Below are 21987 nucleotides of genomic sequence, written 5' to 3'. Positions count from 1 at the left end.
TTTGTTATCTCTTTTTTGATTTATCATGTGGTGATTTTTTATTTTCATTCTTTTTGTTTTGTGTATGTATATATATATATATATAGAATCCGCCAGGTGCTCCTTGGAAACTCTATGGGGCAGTTCTACTCTGTCCTATAGGGTCGATATGAGTCGGAATCGACTCAACGGCAGTGGGTTTGGTTGTGGTATATATATATATACATACGCGTATGCATATATAGATACACCTTAGTTTTACACAAATAATGTGCACCTTCTATATTTGTTTACCAACCACTCACTCTCCTTGTGAGGTGTGTTCAGAAGTGCTGCTATGCCAAATTATTTTACATGTTGTGTAAAAAAAATTAGCATGGCTTACTTAAGAAAATATCTAATGGGGGAAGGAAGTGGCTGACAAACGAACCTAGAAGGTGCACATTATTTGCGTAAAAATATGAGGGGTGTGTGTGTATAGTTTTCTTCTTCTTCTTTTTTTTTTTGATCGTGCGGATCCCTGAAGGTCAAATTTATCAATCTTTCCATCTTTTCTTTTATGGCTTCTGAATTTTGAGTCATAGCTAAAAAGGCCCGGCCATTCTATGGTTACAAAGAGATCCTAGTTTAGGACTCTTTTTACCACAAATACACAGTTGCTTTTACTCAGCACTTCACCTCCAGAGCATCATTTCTTGAGAAAATGCCAAGGAGATAATCAACTAATGTGATGAGTTATGAGGTGGTCTTGTAATTAGGACTCTCATAGCTGTGTATCCAGGAAACATTTTCTTTCAAGTCTTTAATCCTTATCTTGTGAGTATGACACCTGAGTGGGGAAAATCCATACAACATCCATGGCTGCTTTTTCTAGACAGTTGACTGGAAAATCCGTATAACACCCATGGCCATTTTTTCTGGACAAATGTCTAGAAAATCCATATAACATTCATAGCCATTTTTTTCTGGGCAAGCAACTAGAAAATCCATATAACATCTCGTGGCCATTTTTTCTAGACAAGCGACTCGGACACAACCAGCCCCACTGGACTTCAGCCGAGTGATGGGTATCTGGATGACAGCAGCAAACTCTCCAAGGAAAAGCCAGGAGATTGGAAGCTGCAATCTCGAAAAAGGACTCAGACACTCCCTAACCGGAAAAGTTTCTTTACTTCATCTTTGCGTGGCTCCAACAGCAGCAAAGTGGAGGTCTCTAAAAATAAGCTCTGCTCACCTTCAGAAACCAAGGCAGGGGAAGGGCATCAAAGAACAATGTCTCAAGATTTGCCCCACCTTTCAGACTCCCAGCGGACTTCCACTTACGATAATGTCCCTGCCCTCCCAGCGTCCCCTGGGAATGAAGCCAGTTCACCCTCTTCCCAGGCCTGTGACTCCAAGAGAGACTCTCCCGCCAGTCCCAACTCTGAAGCTGGGTCTGGAACAAAGGACTCTGGAGAAGAGGAACTTGAATCTCCCCAGAGAATGGTACAGGAACTACGAAAGGAAATAGAAACACAGAAGCAAGCATATGAGGAACAAATTAAAAAGTAAGTCACATACAGATGGGTACTGAGCAGCCACTGGCTTCTATCTTTAGAAGCAATAGGAACTGTGCTCATTTGCCAAAGAGGTGACATTATAAATCTTTCATTCAGAGAATACAGTGGGAAGTAGCAGTTGAGCTTGAAAGGGTAAAGGATGTGATGCAGTGACTAACTTAGTGAAAACTCTAAATTTTGGGTTATATTTATAAAAATTTATGTCTGGCTTAAGTAGCTTAATAAACTAGTTCCAAATAGTGGCTCTTTAAGAATCAATATATTTTAATGAGTTGAGGAATTTCTGGATTTTTCGTATTAGTCTTATTCATCGATCCACAAATATTTATTGAGCACCTACTATGTACCAATGGAGCCATGGTGGCCCAGTAGTTAAAAGCTCAGCTGCTAACCAAAAGGTCTGCAGTATGAATCCACCAGCAACTCCTTGGAAACCCTATGGGGCAGTACTACTCTGTCCTATAGGGTCACCGTGAGTTGGAAACGACTCAAGGGCCATGGGTTTTACTACGTACCAGACACCACTCTAGGTACGGGGGAATAGCACCGAACAAAATAGACAAAAGTTCCTGCCCTTATGGAATTTTCATTCTAGTGGGGACAGACAGACAATAAAAACAAGTAGTTAAAATATATGCTATGTCAGATGATGAAAAATGCTACAGAGGAAAAAAAAAGTGAAGCAGGGAAGTTAGAGCACCCAAGAAGAGGGATCAAATGTTAAAGAGGGTGGTCAGGAAGGCCTCCCTGAGCAGGTGGCATTTCAGGAAAGGCCTGGAGGAGATGAGGGAACAAGTCAGGTCCACGTGTGAGGCAGAGCACTCCAGCCAGAGGGAGCCACAGTGTGGAGGCCATGCAAGAGTGGTGTTGGGGCTGAAGCCAGGGAGAGCGACTGGTAGAAGATGGGGTCGGGGGTACAGGAGGCCAGAGCACAACATGTGGGGCTTTGACAACAACCGTAAAGCCAGAGTGAGATGGAAGTCATTGGAGGCTTTGACCGGACTTATGCTTCAGAGCGTCACTGGCTTTTGACTGAGCACAGGCTGCAGAGCAGCAAACGGAAGTGGGAGACCAGTTAGACAGTTAGTGCCATAATCTCGTGCAAATTCCTAAAATGCTTGGGCATGATTTGTTCTTTTTGGTGGGTAAAGTATTTCCTTGAAATCTTTTTCATGCTACTGATTGACTAGCAAACTTTCATGAGAGAAAACCCATATTAGCACAAAGCATAAAGTAGTGAAATGTGAATTAGTGGGGTTTTCATATTAAGGATGGAGTCCCGGAGTGGTACAAATGGTAAATGTGCTCAACTGCTAACTGAAAAGCTGGAGGTTCAAGGCCACCCTGAGGTGCCTCAGAAGAAAGACCTGGAAATCTACTTCAAAAAAACCGGTGATTGAAAACCCTGTGGAACACAGTTCTACCCTCATGTACCTGGGGTTGCCGTGAGTGGGAGCCGACTTGATGTCAACCTGATTTTTTTTTTTTCCATATTAAGGACACTTTTCAGTTTTTTCAGACTCAGGTAAGTGAAATGAAGACTTTTGGGAGCCTCTACCCCTTTTTCCCCAGCAGAGGGCTGCCCCTCTAGAGGTAAAATGTAGCTCCTGTGTCTAAGAACCTGAAATCAACAATTTGTGGAATGACAAGACTTCTGTGATGTGTTGGCAGTGAGCCCAGCAGCCCAGAGAAGGCACACACTGCATTCTGTGCCCGAGTGTCATTGATAGTAGGAAAGAGCTGGCTGCCACCACAAGAGCCGCTCATCCTGAATCTAACAAAATCCTCCAGGTTTACCTGTCAGGGGAGCCTCTCATCCACAGCAGCTAGAGTTGAATTAACAGTCCAACAGCACCTACTGAAAGCTTCAGGCTTCACATACACCTTCTCATCTAATCTTCACAGCAATCCCATGAAGTAGGAAATATTCCCATGGTACAGAAGGAACTGAGGCTTGAGAATTATCAACAGATTCCTGAAAGTCATACAACTAATCATTACTGTATGAAGGACTGGGATTTGAACCTAGGTCCTCCAGGCCAAGCCCACTCAGTCCTGCCTTTCCCCTGGAATCAGTTGGTCCAGATCTAGCACAGTGTCTCATTGGGATTCTCCCCAGAGTAAGGGGGATGTGGAGAACTTGGAGAGGAAAACTAGATTTGTAATTGGAGGGCTGAAAGGAATGAGATTAATTTAGCTTTAAGAAGAGATAGGCAGGAGTAGACAAGGGTCTGAACAGGGGCCATTACATACAAGGTGGGTCAAGGCCTTTGAATATAGAACCTGAGGCATGAGCTGAAATGGAAACTGAAGTGTCCCTAGGACATGGGCAGTCATTTGGGGAACATGGGGACAGCACCCCACAGAATGAAATTCTAGAGAAATCTCTAATCATACAGTCTCCCCACAGGCCTGAAGTTCCTTCCTTTAGCTTAAAAATGGAATATGTATGCTCCTTCCCTAAGGGTTAATTTAACATAGCCTGGTGGGGCGGGGGAGGGAGGGCACGTGGGACTACATTAGGATTTTGGTCAGTTAACAATAAAAATCCCAGGAATCGAGGATTCCTGCACACCTGGAGCAGGGAATCAGAAGTGAATGTGGGATTGCTGAGACCACTGCTCCCCAAAGGACAGATCCCCTTGTTCTTCAAGTCTTGATTCTAAGGAGGCCCTTCATAAAAGAAACTCTGGTCTGTGCTCTCAATGGAAGGAGGAAGGGGAGGCACTCATGTGTACAAAGGTGTTGGGAATCCCAAATATGGATAGGGCTTCAGCCAATTGACAGTTTCTATTGAGCAGGACTGATGCAAGCTGCTGAAGGGGTGAAAAATAAATGTTTTAGGGGTGGCTCCTTCTTTCAAAGACTTATTATCAGATGGAAGGTACAAAACATAAAACTACATGAAAAACAATAATACAAGTGATGTCACAATATGGGGTTAAATGACAAAAGAGAAGCTGAGACATAATCTGGGGGTTCAGGTATCCCGGGAAGTCTATTTTTCCTTCTAAATAAGAAGGACAGGTTGGATATGAGTAGCTGGAGAGTAGGAAAGCCTTCTAATTTAGAAAGTGTGGACAAAAGAAGTTGTGAGGAAGGGTGAAAGAAGAGTCTCGAGTTGATGCCCTGTTTTGTCATTCTTTTCTTTTTTTCCACTAGCCTTGAGAAGGAAAACTATGACGTCTGGGCTAAGGTGGTAAAGCTCAATGAAGAGTTGGAAAAAGAGAAGAAGAAGTTTGCAGCCTTGGAAATCAGCCTCCGCAATGTGGAGCGCTCCCGGGAGGATGTTGAGAGGAGAAACAAGGCCTTGGAAGAAGAAGTCAAGGAGTTTGTCAGATTGTTGAAGGAGCCCAAGACTGATGCATGAGGGTCCTGAGAGTGCCACAGAGACAGCCCAGGAGAAGCCAACCCTGCTGCCTTTCTCAGCGCTACCTGAGGACTTGGGAGAAAAATTATTTCCTACGAGGGAAAAGACATTTTGGGGAAAACACAAATTCCAGTAAATAACCCACTGGAATTTTCAGGAAGATGAGGGTGAGCAGGCACATATGTGGACATCTATGGCCATTCTTGCTGTATTCAAAGGTTGCATACTGAAATGGAACCTTCCACCACTGGACGACTATGTCCATTGGAGACATTTGAGGCAGGCCATGTCTCAGGACCCAGGCAACAGATTGGCCCCAACCCAAGGCTGGGCTGTGACAACCCCTCAGTTCTTTGTTTTCTGTGTGAACAACTCACCTAGCCGGATGGCCTCAGGCCACCTCTGAGACACAGGGACAGAACATGATATTCAGCTTTGAGTGTTCACTCATAATGTGTTCTGTTAGGGTGGGGGCTGCACCTGCTAAAGCCAGAACTTCATTCTATCACCCCACCATGAACACATGCTCCAGAGGTTGGAAACTCAAAGCTGTTACTAGACTAAGAAAGAATAAGCAACCAAATTGTATTTATGAAGGCAAATATCAATGGGAAAATTGTATTCAAATAAAGGAAAAAAAAAAAAAACTATTGCTAATCCATGTAACAGCTTTGTGATAATTTTAAAGGCACTCTCCCCTTGGGCAGATGTACCCTTTGCCAGGACACGGGCTGGATTTTAGCACCATCCCCCCACCCCCACCCCACCACCTTTCAGTGGCAGGATCTGCACAAGTATATATGGAGGGCCTGGGAGCAAAGGCCCCCACTGTGATGTGCCCTCCTTGGAGACCAGCTGGGGACTTAGATAGTAACAACTAGGAAAATAATATGTATTTTTTCTGTTTCACCAAAATGCAGTCCATTTCACCCTTTAAAGGAAAGTCAGGCACTGGAGAAGAGCTGGGAGAGGGGCTTTCCCAGCAGACAGCAGGCTAGTCTCCTACGTTGAGCCAGCTTGGCAGAGGCCCTGGGTGAGAAGTCCAAGAGTCCAGGTGTAGGCCTTGCCATGTAGTTTGATTGAATCTTTTATGGTTTTTGTCATTGTTCTAGATAGGTGGTCTCCAAGATCTTTTGATTTTGTACCCCATCCATGGAAAATGTTTGAGCATACACTCCCCCAATTAAAAAAAAAAAAAAAATCTGTTGCTATCGAGTTGATTCTGACTCATAGCAACCCTGTAGGACGGAGTAGAACTGCTCCATAGGGTTTCTAAGGAGTGCCTGGTCGATTCGAACTGCTGACCTTTTGGTTAGCAGCTGTAGCACTTAAACACTACACCACCAGGGTTTCCCCCCCAATATAAGTACATTTATTTATTTATAAGTTATATACATGTACTATGGTATTGATACATCATGTATGTTATAAAACATACACAGCACAGATATTGGATAATGATGACAGAAAAACAAATATAAATAGATGTTCTAAAACTTCCTCTCTGCTCTGGAGACCACTGGTCTGGTTTCCCTGTGCCAGTTGTACATATTTCATCCCATTGCTCTGGGAAACGTTCTTGAACTCTTGAAACTGTGTAGCTTACTTAGTGGTTTGAAATCTAGGCTTGCCACGGTGAGAACTTTGCCTTCCCCAGCCTGTGTGCCTTTGCCATTATTTCTTTTCTTCTTTCTTTGTTTTGTTTCTCACTTTTTCTTCTCCTGTCTGTGTTTCTGGAGTCTTATTCCTCCCCTGCCTGTGGCCATGACTCATTACCTACTAAGAGTGAGAGAGGTGCAGACAGAAGTGTCTGTGTCTCTTAGTCCTGCTATGCAGGCCCTGCTTCACCAACCCCCAGCCCTCCGGGGGCCAGACTGATGAAGCATGAGGATGATATCTAGACGATCCTTTTGTAGGCTTGCTTGCAGGAGACTGGTGAAACTGATTTAAGACATTACTAAGTAAAGCAATAAAATGCTTCATTTCTTGGAGCTTGCTCCCTTTTTAATTTATTGAACATCTAATACACGTTAATGGGTGCCTGCAGATCTGCCAGGGATATGTCCCCATGTTCTCCCAATTATCCCTCATGCTGACTCTTTGGGTGCTAAAAGAGTTGAGTATGGAAGTGTTGGCTTCACAATTCCAAATGGAACATGTATTTTAAGGTACAGAGGGAGGCCCTGAAGTCTGAGGTTTTGAGGTTCATGTTATAAGATCTCTCAGGATCTGGGAGCGGGAGCCCAGGCTGTATGGAAGTGGCACGTTTGAATCCCAACCCTCTCCTGGTCTGGCAGTGCCTCTTGTTCCTAGGTCCTCACGAGCCCAAAGGAAAGCCAGGGAAGAGAGCTGGGATCTGGTGCCACTGTCCTCAGTGCCTCATAAGATGCATGACAAGGTAGCTCTTGGAAATGGAAGGCAGTACCTGAAGACTGACCTATGTCATTTGTGTTCTGTTAGACATTGGAGCTCCCGTCTCTACTCCCAAAGCCTTTCCTTTGTCAGGACTCTAGTATATTTGCGTTTTTCCAGCCACACATCCCACTTTCGCCTTACCCCCTCTTCTCTCCTCTCAGATGCTGAGAGCCTAATGCATTAAAGAGGTCTGCAATATACACTTAAAAATATCTTGGCTTTCTTCCTACCAAAGTTCTTCTTCCTCACAGCCTCAAGCATGGCACATATTAGAATAATTTTCTCTTAACTTTGAGGGAGATTTGATGGTTTTCCAGTAAGTTTGCCCCAATAGGAATTGGCTGGGAAGAATTGGCCAGGACAGAGTCTGAGACCTGAAGATCAAGTGTGTGACATTCCTAGTGCAGAACCTGCTACACAGGATGTAAGCAATAAATAATTCTTAAAAATTGTTTTTGTTGTTTTTACAAACATCTTTAAGCTCTGCCCCCTCAGGCTGCAGAGAGGAGGCTGATGAGGAGCACGGTAACACACCAACCTCTAGCCAGACTCCTCAGGCCTGGGAAAGGAAGATGGGCGTGCACTGACGTCATGTAAACTTCCACATTCCACCACTTCCTGTGCAGATACCAGCAGTGGTTGGGCCACATGTTTGCTGGGGAGCAGAGAGAACACTTAGAAGCTGTGCCTGCAGCTAAACTAGGCTGTGTTTACAAGAACCACGCTGTAATGGTTCATCCTGCCGGGGAAGGCTGGGTGGAAGGAGGCCCCAAGGATGGAGACCCAGCTCCACCAGAGTAGGCTAGAGCCCAGACTGGCACTTGCCTGGAAGCCAAGAGAGCTTAGAGGCTTCCCAGGGCACCTCCAGACAAAGAGTGAGCAGAGAATCAGTGTAACTGTAACACTTGTTTGAAACGGCTCTTAACCCCTTTGCCTTGGAGTCAATTCTGACTCATAGTGACCCTCTAGGACAGAGTAAAACTGCCCCACAGGGTTTCAAGGCTGTAATCTTTATGGAAGCAGACTGCCACATCTTTTTCTAGTGGAGCAATTGGTGGGTTCGAACTGCTGACCTTTCAGTTAGCAGCTGAATTCTTAACCACTGTGCCACCAGGGTTCCTTTGAAAACAATCTTAGGACTAAAGAATCACAGAACTGGAAGGAACTTTTCTTCGAGCTTGTCTAATCCAACCTGCTCGTTTAATGGATAGAAAATTGAAGCCCAGAATCATAGGCTGAATAGCCAGTTCTCACACCATTATGAAGGAAGAGGGCTAATGCAGGTGAGTTTTGAGCACTCCTTTTAACCCAAGCTTCAGTAATTCTTGTGATTCTTGGATTCTCTCCAAAGGATCTTTCCCCCAGACCACAGCCATGATGTGAAACCCACCGAGCAATAGTTGCTGATGGCTTCCAGAACATAGAGCTGGACTCAGCTCTTAGTCACAACTAAGACCTACCAAATATGATGTTATTTTCACCTTCCTTGTATTACTGAGACTGTCCGAAGACAGTGGTCCTCAGTCTTGGTTGCACATAGAATCACCTTCTGAACTTCTAAAATATCCTTATGCTTAGATCCCACCCCATACCAATTGAATCAGAGTCTTTGGGAGCAAGGCCTAAGAATTTACATTTTTTAAAATACATCCAAATTGATCCTAGTATGAAGCCAGGATTGTTAAACATGGTTCTAAAACTTCTAAGTTTGAATCAAGTCATACCTAATGATAATATTAGACCTACCTGCTCCATTTCCTATCTATAGTCAACACATCTGCACTCTCTGGTCCTTTCTTACATGCTGTTTTATCATGTGCTCATTCACTTAGGATAAGAAATGCATAGGAGATGGAAAATGGATTTATGCCATCTCTTTCATGAGTAATGGGACATACATTTGCCCACCTACATTTTCCACCTTTCAGGTTTCCTCAGAAGTTGCTTTCCCACTTTTAGTGCATGCTACCACCAGGTGGGGACCTATATAACTGTTTGAAACTGAAGAAAGAGGCAAGCGATGCAAATTATTGTGTTTACAGGGTATTGCATTAGGTGGAACATCTGGAGGTGTGATTGTACAAAACTTTTGTCTCTTTTGGCTTTTTTACAGTGAGATAAGCCTCAGTGTTATTTGGAAGATGTGTTTCTCAACCCACTATCCTACTCCCAGAGCCCAGTGGGACATATGTGTCCCACATAATCTTGCCCCGATAGTGCAGAGGGATATGTGTGTTCTTCTTACATAATATTATTCAAAATCCATTTTTACCTACCAAAAATTCAGACACATTCAATGATTCAGGCAGCATTCAATTAACAAAAAAACAAAAATCAAAAAAATTACAAGCAGAAAATAATTCAGACATGAAAGGGTTATATACACACATTTTGCAAATGCGGAAAGCTAAGCTGAAAGATATTACCAAAAAAATTCTCAAACAAATGGTAGTTTAATCATGAACAAATCCAAGGATTTTTAGCCTTTCTTCTAATAAGGGATCTTTTAGGTTGAGTTCTCCAGAGAAGCAAAACCAATGAAGTGTGTTTAGAGAGAGAGAGAGACAGAGGGAGAGAGAGAGATTTATGTCAAGGAAATGACTCACGCAGTTGTAGAGTCTACCAAGTGCCAAGTCTGTGGGTCAGGCGACAGGCTGGAGGCTTCTCCTGACTCACATAGCTGCAGGGGCTGACAAACAGAAGATCAACAGGTTAGGCGGTAGGCTGCTGGCTCATAGGCTTTGAAGGCCATGAATCTGAAGATTGGCAGGCAATATGGCTCAAGTCCCAGGAACAAGAAGTCAGATGATGATGAGCCATATGAAGGATCCAGAGTGAATAAAAGCCAGCAAGCTTTGCCAGAACATGTATACATATTGAATTCAGGTCACGTCCCCAAGGAAACTCCCCTTACAACTGATTGGCTGATCACATCAGGTGACATCATGAAGTTGATAACATTACATCACAAAATGGAGGGTAACTATATCATTACATAGTTGCCAAACTACATCATTACATAACTGCCAAACCATTGAGAATCATGGCTCAGCCAATTTGACACACGACTTAATCATCACAAGGAGCTAGTCAACTTACTTTAAAGGTTGACCCTATACATAAGCAAAGAAGGTGAGGACTTGATTTAAAGAGTCCTGGGAACGGCTCTGATTAGAACCATCTCCTGGTCAGACCCATATTAGAGAAATCCCTACCAGTGGTCTTTGGGTTATTAACCACTAATGTGATATCATTGGATACAGCCACAAAGCCTCCATTGACCAATCATTAAAACCGTCTTTATATTAGTTATCTGATTCCCAGGGGAGAGTTGTGTAAAGAAGGAATAGGAGCCTGACCAGGTAAGTTGTGTTGTGGTTGAAGGATAGATCAAGGGTATGAGAGGTCACCAAGGAATGTTCTCTGAGACCGAGGAGTGAGGTTGGAAGGCAGAGAAGGAACTGGGGGGAGACAGGGCCTTAAAATGGAGAAAGAAGGATTCAGACAGCAGGATGGAGGAGCTGGTTTGTCCACAGGCAAACCTGATAACTGATCAAAGTTGGCACTTTGACTTCCTTTTCTACCCTTTATTCTCCCCTTTACTGATGCCATCCCAGCCCTGTGAGGCCCACTATGCTCAAGCATCATCCTGGATTGGTATCATTGTCAACACCGTAGCAATAACTGCTACTAATAAGCAATAAATACCATTTATTCTCTGCCAGGTGCTGTGCCAAATATTTTGTATGTATTTCTCCCTTAAATCTTAAATCAACTCTTTGAATCAAGTGCTACTCTACCTATTTTATGGATGAGGAAATTAAGGTTTCAATGCAGCAGAGCCAGGAACTGAATCAAGTCTGTTCACTTCTCTTCAATGCTATATTGGCCTTGACCTTGCGTGGAGTGGGAATGCAATTTTGAAAACTGTCTCCAAGTAGTGATAGACTATAGTAAAATCCAAAGACATTTGCTTTTAAGAGGAGCCCGGTGGAGGTCCAGAAAAGAACCATTAAATGTGCCATTTCTTATTCAGCACCAAGGTGGAGAAATACCTTCAGACAGAAGCCTTCTATGGCCCTCAGTCACATCTTTCCTGCATGCCCTAAGGATGGATGCTCAAGAAGTCACACATCACCAGGTCTTTGCCTGGAGTCGATTCAGAGTCTGATGTCATCATGCCTATACTCAAAAGCTGTCTTGGGAATAGCTGTGGGATTGGTGTCTCCTAGGGGTCTCTGGAGCCCTCGTGGTGAAGCAGTTAAGAGTTCAGTCTGCTAACCATAAGGTCAGCAGTTCAAATCCACCAGCCCCTCCTTGGAAACTTTATGGAGCAGTTCTACTATGTCCTATAGGGTCTATATCAGTCAGAATCCATTTGACAGCACACAACAACAGGGGTCTCTGGTTCCGTGTTGCTGTCAAGGACTTTCTCTCCTATTCTCAACTCTTCTTCCTGTTTAGAGAGATCTTTTCTCTTCCCAAGAGCCTTACAGGCTCTCAGGTGGGGCATATTGAGTGAGTTTGAAGGATGTCCTTCCAGTGAGACTATTAGGAGAGAGAAACATCTCTTTGGTTCTGTAAGCACTCTGTAAATGGGGTGGTGTCAGTGGAAGGAAATAAGGTCACACATTCCTCATCCTTTCTCCTCTTAAAATGCATCTTAAGTTAAAAATAGGCTCTGCCCTGTGAAAGTTTACAGCCTGAACAGACCGTCTTGACCGGGGACATGTAGCTTCTGCATCTAGGACACTGGAATGTCTTCATCGTGTTTCACACAGTCTGACTGTTTCCAAAACAATCCTGGGTGAATACGCGAGCTGAGGAAGCCTGCGTTCACATGTCTGCTTTGAAACCAAGGCCCCGTCTAATGATGCATTGACATGGACTTGCCCTCTACATCTTGAGTTTTATCATTACTGCATTTTTGGCTAGGATACAAAGCCCTTCTTTGCCTTAGAAGTCGCTCTTTTCCCTATCTGCGAAAGAGGGTGGTGGTTTGCCTGTTGGGAAAGAGCTGGGTGAGCACGTGGCACTGATCAGCTGGCCCAGGAAGGACACCAGACACATTCTGTGGGAACTTGATCTTGATCATCAGGAAGCAGGTGGTCTGGATTAGGCCTTGAGTCTATTTCAGGGCTGGACCTTGCCTTCAATGAAAAACCAGCTCCATTCAGAAAAACCCAACAACACACTCTGCAATGCTGAGTTTACTCACCTCCTAAAATTCTGGCCATTAAGCAGAACTAATACCTTCAGAATTCCAGCAATCACCTTCAAGTTTCTCATGAAGGATTTCAGAGTATTGGACCTAATTATGTGCATAACAATTGTTTGGCTTGCTTTTCATGCTACTTATTTAGTCATTGACTATCGCTCTTGTATGTCTCTATTGCTCTTCTAAAGTATTAGAATCTATCTCGCAAAGAATTTGAGAGCTGTTGTAAAAATAAAATGCATGAAATTATACTGCATCTAGCAGTTGTCATGCCATTCTTGAGATGGTTAGTCTCTACACAAAGATAATCTGAATAGTCATGTTGCCAATGATATCTTTACTTAGTACAAGTAAATATACCCAAGGTATAGCAAGCTGTTACAACATTGATTCTTCCCCTGCAGGAAATAAGTGTTTTAGAAGAGCAACATTTGGCTTCTTGTTATTGTTAGCTGCCATCGAGTCAGCCCCACAGCTCATGGTAATCCCATGCATAATGAAATGATAATCAACCCCCACCAACCAACTCCATGATTGATTACATATCAGAATATGGTGATCCATATGGTTTTCATTGGCTAATTTTTGGGAGCAGATCACCAGGCCTTTCTTCCCAGTCCATTTTAGTTTGGAACAAGCTATGATGCTGTACTTGGCTGTACTTGGGATGCATTGGCTGGATATCCAACCCGGGTCTCCTGCATGGAAGGCAATGCCTCACATTTAGCTAACTCAAAAAACCAAACCCATTGCAATCAAATCAGTTCTGACTCATAGCGACCCTATAGGACAGAGTAAAGCCATTTAAGAAGATAATGCATTTATTGAGCGTTTTCCATTCCTTAATCGAGGTGTACTCTGCTTTACATGTAATATCTGAGTTCCTCCTTCCAGCAAATTATGAGGTAGTTGCTTTTATCATCCCCATTTTACAGATGAGGAAACTGAGCCTTAGAGAGGCTAAATAATTTGCTGAGACTCACGGTTAGTACTCTATTTCTAAAGGACATTTTTTTTTTTTCATTTCAACACTTCTGAAATTAGTATGCATCTTATGGTTGATTGGTACATTTAAAGGGTAGAGTTTCTAATTAAACTAAAGAAGCACCTTACAAATTGTTGGTTACTTCTTGTTGTTATTGTTGAGTGCAGTTGAGTAGGTTCTGACTCATAGTGACACTTTGTACAATAGAACAAAACACTGCTGTGCCTTGCATCATCCTCACAATCATTGTTATGCTTGAGCCCATTGTTGCAGCCACTGTCTCAATCCTTCTTGTTGAGGGTCTTCCTCTTTTTCACTGGCCCTCCACCTTACCAAGCAGGATGTCTTTCTCCAGTGACTGGTCCCTCCTGAAAATATGTCCAAAGTATGTGAGACAAAGTCTCGCCATCCTTGTTTCTAATGAGCATTCTGACTATACTTCTTCGAAGACAGATTTGTTCATTGTTCTTCTGGCAGTTCTTGGTGTATTCAATATTCTTTGCCAAAACCATAATTTCAAGACATCAATTCTTCTTTGGTCTTCCTTATTCATCATCTAGCTTTCACATGCATATGAGGCGATTGAAAACACCAGCTTGGGTCAGGTGTGTGCTTTAGTCCTTAAAGTGACATCTTTGCTTTTTAACATTTTAAAGAGGTCTTTTGCAGCACCTTTCCCCAGTGCAATACATCGTTTGATTTCTTGACTGCTGCTTCCATGGGCTTTGTGGATCCAAGTAAAATGAAATCCTTGACAACCTCAATCTTTTCTCCATTTATCATGATGTTGTTTATTGGTGCAGTTGTGGGGGCTTTTGTTTTCTTTTTGTTGAGATGTAATCCATACTGAAGGCTGTAGTCTTTGATCTTCATCAGTAAGTGCTTCAAAGCCTCTTCACTTTCAGCAAGAAAGTTGTCATCTGCCTAATACAGGTTTCTATTGAGTCTCCTTGAATCCTGATGCCATGTTCATTCTTCTTTATATAGTTCAGCTTCTCAGATTATTTGTTCTAAATAAAGACTGAATAAGTATAGTGAAAGGATACAACAATGATGCGTACTTTTCCTGACTTTAAACCACGTAATATCTCCTTGTTCTGTTTGAACAACTGCTTCTTGGTCTATGTACAGGTTCCTCAGAGCACAACTAAGTGTTCTGGAATTCCCATTCTTCACAATGTTACCCATAATTTGTTATGATCCACACAGTCAAATGCCTTTTCATAGTCAATAAAACACAAGTAAACATCTTTCTGGTATTCTCTGCTTTCAGCCAGAATCCATCTGATGTCAGCAAAGATATCCCTTGTTCCACATCCTCTTCTGAATCTGGCTTGAATTTCTGGCAAGTCTCTGTCGACGTACTGCTGCAACTTCTTTTGAATGATCTTCAGGAAAATTTTACATGTGTGCAATATTAATGATATTGTTTGATAATTTCTGCATTGTGTTGGATCACCTTTCTTTGGAGTGGGTACAAATATGGATCTCTTCCAGTCAGTTGGCCAGGTAGTTGTCTTCCAAATTTCTTGGTATAGACAAGTGAGCACCTCCAGGGCTGCACCCATTCCTTAAAACATCTCAATTGGTGTTCCATCAATTCCTGTAGCCTTATTTTTTTTTTTTTATTTTTCACCAATGCCTTCAGTGCAGCTTGGACCCCTCCCTTCAATACCACTGGCTCTTGATCATATGCTACCTCCTGAAATGGTTGAACATTGACCAATTTTGGGGGGTACAGTGACTCTATTTATTACTCCCATCTTCTTTTGATGTTTCCTGGGTCATTTAATATTTTCCCCGTAGAATCCTTCAATATTGCAACTCAAGGCTTGAATTTTTTCTTCAGTTCTTTCAGCCTGAGAAATTCCAAGTGTGTTCTTCCCTTTTGGTTTTCTATCTCCATGTCTTTGCACATTTCATTATAATATTTTACTTTGTCTCTCAAGCTGCCCTTTGAAATCTTCTGTTCAGCTTTTTTACTTCAACATTTCTTTCTCTACTCAACATTCAGGAGCAAGTTTCAGAGTGTCTTCTTACATCCATTTTGGTCTTTTCTTTCTTTCTTGTCTTTTTAATGACCTCTTGCTTTCTTCATGTATGATGTCCTTGATGTCATTCCACAACTTGTCTGGTCTTTGGTCATTAGTATTTGTCATGGATTGAGTTGTGTCCCCCCAAAATAAGTGTCAACTTGGTTAGGCCATCATTCCCAGTGTTGTGTGGTTGTCCTCCATTTTGTGATTTTCTTATGTGCTTAAAATCATAATCTCTGCCTGTGGTTAAAGAGGATCAGGGTGGGACACCCTCACTCAGGTCACATCCCTGATCCAATGTAAAGGGAGTTTCCCTGTGGTGTGGCCTGCACCACCTTTTATCTCACAGGAGATAAAAGGAAAGGGAAGCAAGCAGAATGGGAAACCTCATACCACCAAGAAACAGTACCAGAAGCAGAGCACGTCCTTTGGACCTGAGGTTCCTGCTCTGAGATTTGGACTTTTAGCTTACTGGACTATGAGAGAATAAACTTCTCTTTCTTAAAACCAGCCACTTGTGGTATTTCTATTATACCACCGCTAGATGACTAAGACAGTATTCAATGTATCAAATCTATTTTTGAGATGGTCTCTAAATTCAGGTGGAATATACTGAAAGTCGTACTTTGGCTCTTGTGAACTTGTTCTAATTTTCTTCAACTTCAATTTGAATTTGCGTAAGAGCAATTGATGGTTTGTTCCACAGTCAGCCCTTGGCCTTGTTCTGACTGATGATGCTGAGCTTTTCCATTGTCTCTTTCCACAGATGTAGTCAATTTGATTACTGCGTATTTCACCTGGCAAGGTTCATGTGTATAGTCACTGTTTATGTTGTTGAAAAAAGATGTTTGCAATGAATAAGTTGTTGGTCTCGCAAAATTCTACCATGCCATCTCCGGTGTCATTTCTATCACCAAGGCCATATTTTTCAACTACTAACCCTTCTTCTTTGTTTCTGACTTTCACGTTCCAATCTCCAGTAATTATCAATGCATCTTTATTGCATGTTTGATCAATTTCGGACTGCAGAAGTTTGTAAAAATCTTCAATTTCTTCATCTTTGGCCTTAATGGTTGATGCATGAATTTGAATAATAGTCGTACTAACAGGTCTTCCTTGTAGGCGTATGGCTATTATCCTATCATTGACAGCATTATACATCAGGATAGATCTCGAATGTTCTTTTTGATGATGAATGTGATGCTATTCCTCTTCAAGTTGTTATTCCTGGCATTGTCTGATTCAAAACGGCCAATACTAGTCCATTTCAGCTCACTAATGCCTAGGATACTGCTGTTTAAGAATTCCATTTCATTTTTTGATGACTTCCAATTTTCCCGGATTCGTACTTCATACATTCCACATTCCAATTATTAATGGATGTTTGTAGCTGTTTCTTTTCATTTGGAGTTGTGCCACATCAGCAAATGAAGGTCTGGAAGTCTCGACTCCATGCCCATCAAGGTTGACTCTACTTTGAGGAGGCAGCTCTTCCCCTGTCATCTTTTGAATACCTTCCAACCTGAGGGACTATCTTCCAGCACTATATCAGACAATTTTCTGCTGCTGCTTACAAGGTTTTCACTAGTTAATTTTTTTCAGAAGCCGATTGCTGGGTCCTTCTTCCTAGTCTGTCTTAGTCTGGAAGCTCTACTGAAACCTGTCCCCCAAAGGTGACCCTGCTGGTATTTGATATACCAAGGACAAATCTTCAAGTACCACAGTAACACGCAAGCCACCACAGTACGACAAACTGACAGGCATATGGTGGGCTGGCTTCTTAGAATTGAGAAAATATAATAAGTGACAGAATCGGGCATTGAACCCAAGTCCACTAGAATCTAGTATTGGGTCACCCAGCCACAGTGGCTCAAGTGCCAAAGGAAACGCTTAGCCTATGTCTAAGTAATAACCATAAAAATTACAACCAACCACATTTGAATAGCTGAGTACAGTCTCCACATATTTGATACTATTTATTTTATTAGAACAACTGACTGGTTTGGTCGTTCAACTAGATTGATCAGTTTATTATTTGCAGAGAGTCATCAGTTAAACCTTGCATCATTTAGAAAGCTTTAGGCTTCCCATTTCTCTGTTTTTTTTTTTTTTTTTTTTTTGGAACCATATTTAAATAGTCATAGCTAGACACATAAATAATTTATTATGACTCCCATTTTGTCATCAGTTCCATTTTACTGATACAATAGCTAAGTCTCAGACACATTAACTGGCTTGTACACAATTTTAGAAGCAGATACTGAACTCAGTACTTTGACTATGAGTTAGTGCTTCTTTCATTACAAGTTTCTCTAACACCTTCAGAACCCGTGGGATATACAACTGCCTATTCACTTTTTCCGGTTCTCAGATTTTTTTGAAATCTGCTTTCTTAATGATAGTGCCTGTTGCTGCAAGGCAGGTCTCTTTAAGCCAAAAACATGGATGTGTGCCATAAATTACTGTTTCATCATGGTATTGTACGAGGTAGGAAAAATAGAAAATTTTTTTAGGTGAGAACACATATGTCCCAGTGGACTCTGGTGGAACTCTGACTTTTGAGATTTGAATTAGTAGGATAATGTATTGTCCCACTGGACTCTGAGGGTAGGCTTGTGGGAAAAAAAAAATCCACACTGCCTACCAAAAATTCAGATGCACTCAATGATTTAACATGCCTCCATTAATGAAAACACATGGTATCAAAAAAAAAATCAAAGCAGAAAATTATAGGGTCTTGAAAAGGCTAAGGACAGTCCATGGACCTCCTCCAACAGTGGCACTTAGGATATTTGCTAAAATGCCGTTCCTGGGCCCTACTCCATTTATTCTGGAATGGAGATGTCTAGAGGTGAGACCAGGCTTTAGTATATTGCTATACTGGAGGGTCTGCAGCTCCCTGAGGTTTGAGAACCAGTGAAAATACCACAGCTCCCATCATCCTTCCAAGGATAGAGAGGTCATGAAAGTTGACTTTGGCTCTTGTCTGAATAAGGAGAGGCCCTCCATTCATTTTTGGTAATGACAGCACGTCTCAAGTTCTAGATTAAGCTTATGTACACTGAAGATGTCCCAGTAATTAATTCCCTACAGAGTGTTTCCCAAAAATTCTCTTGACAGGATTTTTTTTCTAACATGAACTACTGTTTGAACACTAGATTTCACGCTCAAATGAGTTTGAGAAATATTGGACCCTGTAGTCCCTCTTGAAGGAGCCCTGGTGGTGCAGTGGCTATGGCATTCTGTTTCTGTAAAGATTTACAGCCATGGAAATCCCTTGAGGCAATTCTACTCTGTCCTACAGGGTCACTATGAGTATAACTTTTAAGATGAAAATCAGTGAGAGGTGGGGCCAAGATGGTAGAGTAGCCAGAAACTTTTGGTGATTCCTCTTACAACAAAGACCCCAAAAAACAAGTGAAACGATTATATACGACAAGCTAGGAGCCCTGAACATCAAAGGCAAAGTTAGAAAACAGACTGAATGGCAGAGGGAGGGGAAGACAATTCAGAAATGGTGAGGAGTTGCTGGACCTGACTCGGCAGGAACCCTTAGGCATGATCCTTGGAGTGACCACGGTGGGGCTGGCAGTAGCGTTTGGGACATGGTTTCCTCAGGGAGAGACAGCAAGCCGCACAACCTACTCACACCTCTGGAACCAGAGAAGAATGGCGTTCTCAACAAAAGCTAAGTACTTGCATTTATTTTACCAGGCCACCAGCCCTCAAGCCAGCTTCAGTGGCTGTTGATTTCCCTGGGCCTGAGATAGGTCCTGCTGTGCACGCTGAGCTATTCTCCCAGCCTCGGAGAAGGAAAAATTAACAATTGGGGCAAAAGATAACCTGCCAGCTCCACTAACCTCAGGACAGAAGCAGCTCCTGTCCAGGCACAGCCCATGGACTTTGAATACCTCTCATCTCTGCATGGACCTGTGTGGGCCCATTTCAGGAGAATAGGCCCATGTTGGCAGACTGCAACTGTTTCAGCTGTGTGGTAGAGAGGTGGGTTTTTGATGTTTGACACTGCTTTGCCTATTAAACAGTTTCCTCACTTACCCACATCAGGGGCTGAAGGACTGGTGGCTTCACCCATATCACCTAGCCATCCACAACAGACGTCCAAGGATAAATGGTACAACAAAGTCCTTACAACCAAAAGCAGTGCATGTCTGTGGTTGGGTTGCAGAACCCACCTACCTATGTGCTCTAGGGAAAAGGGACATGCCTTCCTCACAGACACTTGGGGAATGGTTGTCAGCCCCCTGCCTTGTTCAGAGTGTGACCTCCTGCTGCAACCACATACCTGTACCTACACCAGTCACTCCTGCCCCCCTAAGACTGTAGGACAGAGCCTGTACCACACACTTGAGACCAACTACCTGGACACCTGAGCTGAATCCATACAAGAAAAGTGAATGGAATCCTAGGCTCTAGCCATCTGGTGACAAGAGGCTAGAGCTTCAAAGGTGAAAATAATCAAGCTAGCTTACTCCAGCAGCCTACTTGGGCATATCAAAACAAAATAAAGCAAGAAGGTAAGATGCAGTAAACAAACATAAAATAAATTAATACAATAACTTATAGATGGCTTGGAGACAACAGTCAATATCAAATCACATAAAGAAACAGACATGATCACTTCAAAAAGCTCTCAAAACAAAGAATCAAGGAACCTTCTGGATGAAGGTGTCTTCCTGGAATTACCAGGTATAGAATACAAAAGATTAATATACAGAACACTTCAAGACATCAGGAATCAGATCAGGCAAACTACAGAACAAGCCAAGGAACACACTGATAAAGCAGTTGAAGAAATTAAAAAGGTTATTCAAGAACATAATGAAAAATTCAATAGGCTGCAAGAATCTATAGAGAGACAGCAATCAGAAATTCAGAAAATTAACAATAAAATTACAGAATTAGACAACTCAATAGAAAGAGGAGCAGAATTGAGGAAATAGAAGGAAGAATTAGTGAGATTGAAAATAAAACACTTGGCACCAATATATTCAAAGAAAAATCAGACAAAAGATTTTTAAAAGGATGAAGAAACTCTGAGAATCATGTGGGACTCTATTAAGAGAAATAACCTTCAAGTGATTGGAGTACCAGAACAGGGAGGGATAACAGAAAACACAGAGAATTGCTGAAGATTTGTGGGCAGAAAACTTCACTGATATCATGAAAGATGAGAAGATATCTATCCAAGATGCTCATCAAACTTCACATAGGTAGATCTCAAAAGAAAGTCACCAAAACATATTGTAATTAAACTTGCCAAAACCAAACATAAACAGAGAATTTTAAGAGCAGCTGGGGATAAATGACTTGAGGGCACTGGGTGGGAGGGATAAACGAAAAGTTACCTACAAAGGAAAGTCAATAAGAATAAGCTCTGATTACTCGTCAGAAACCATGCAGGCAAGAAGGCAATGGGATGACTTATATAAAGCACTGAAGGAAAAAAATTGCCAGCCAAGAATCACATATCCAGCAAAACTGTCTGTCAAATATGAAGGCGAAATTAGAACATTTCCAGACAAACAAGAAATTTGTAAAAACAAAACCAAAACTACAAGAAATACTAAAGGGAGTTCTCTAGTTAGAAAATCAATAATATCAGATATCAACCCAAGACTAGGACACAGGACAGAGCAATCAGATGTCAACTCAGATAGGGAAATCACAAAAATAAATCAAGATGAAAAAAAGAGCTCAAAACAGGGAAACAGCCATGTCATTGTGTAAAAGATGACAACATTAAAACAACAGGGACTTAAAAAATGTAGTCATAGATCTTTCATATGAAGAGGAAGTCAAGGTGATATAAAGAAATAAAATTTAGGTTTAAACTTAGAAAAATAGAGTTACTTATTAAGGTAACCAAAGGAGACTAACAATCCTACTCACCAAAATAAAATACAGAAAAGAACAAAGACTCAGCAAAAATAAAATCAACAACAATGAATAAGCGGAAAAGACAATATATAAAGACAAACTACTCAGCACAAAAAATTAAGTGGGAAAAAGAAACTGTCAACAACACACACAAAAAAGACATCAAAATGACAGCACTAAACTCATAAAAAAAAACTCATACCTACCCATAATTACACTGAATGTAAATGGACTAAATGCACCAATGAAGAGACAGAGAGTGACAGAATGGATTAAAAAAAACCACGATCTATCCATAAGCTGCCTACAAAAGACACACCTTAGACTTAAAGAAACAAACTAAAACTCAAATGATGGAAAAAAATATATCAAGTAAACATCAATCAAAAAAGAGTGGGAGTGACAATATTGATTTCTGACAAAACAGACTTTAAAGTTAAATCCACCACAAGGGATAAGGAAGGACAACTATATAATGGTTAAAGGGGCAATATACCAGGGGGATTTAACGATATATTTATGCACCC

General features: G+C 41.8%; 1 protein-coding gene across 6 annotated transcripts in view; it reads left to right on the top strand.

The window, feature by feature from the left end:
- ARHGAP25 (Rho GTPase activating protein 25) overlaps positions 1-5666 on the top strand; it is a 119000-nt gene extending 113334 nt beyond the window's left edge. For 3 of the 6 annotated variants that reach the window (XM_049856409.1, XM_049856410.1, XM_049856411.1), the window contains exons 9-10: positions 997-1526; positions 4701-5666. In XM_049856409.1, coding sequence (XP_049712366.1) covers positions 997-1526; positions 4701-4908 — 738 coding nt within the window. In that variant the 3' untranslated portion in view covers positions 4909-5666. The remainder of the gene's footprint in view (positions 1-996; positions 1527-4700) is intronic. The other 3 variants (XM_049856408.1, XM_049856412.1, XM_049856407.1) reach the window with 2 other exon arrangements.
- The last annotated feature ends 16321 nt before the right edge of the window (positions 5667-21987 follow it).

Source organism: Elephas maximus, chromosome 17 (genome assembly GCF_024166365.1).
Source record: "Elephas maximus indicus isolate mEleMax1 chromosome 17, mEleMax1 primary haplotype, whole genome shotgun sequence".
Taxonomy (NCBI): Eukaryota; Metazoa; Chordata; class Mammalia; order Proboscidea; family Elephantidae; genus Elephas; species Elephas maximus.
This window is presented reverse-complemented; position numbering and strand designations above follow the sequence as displayed.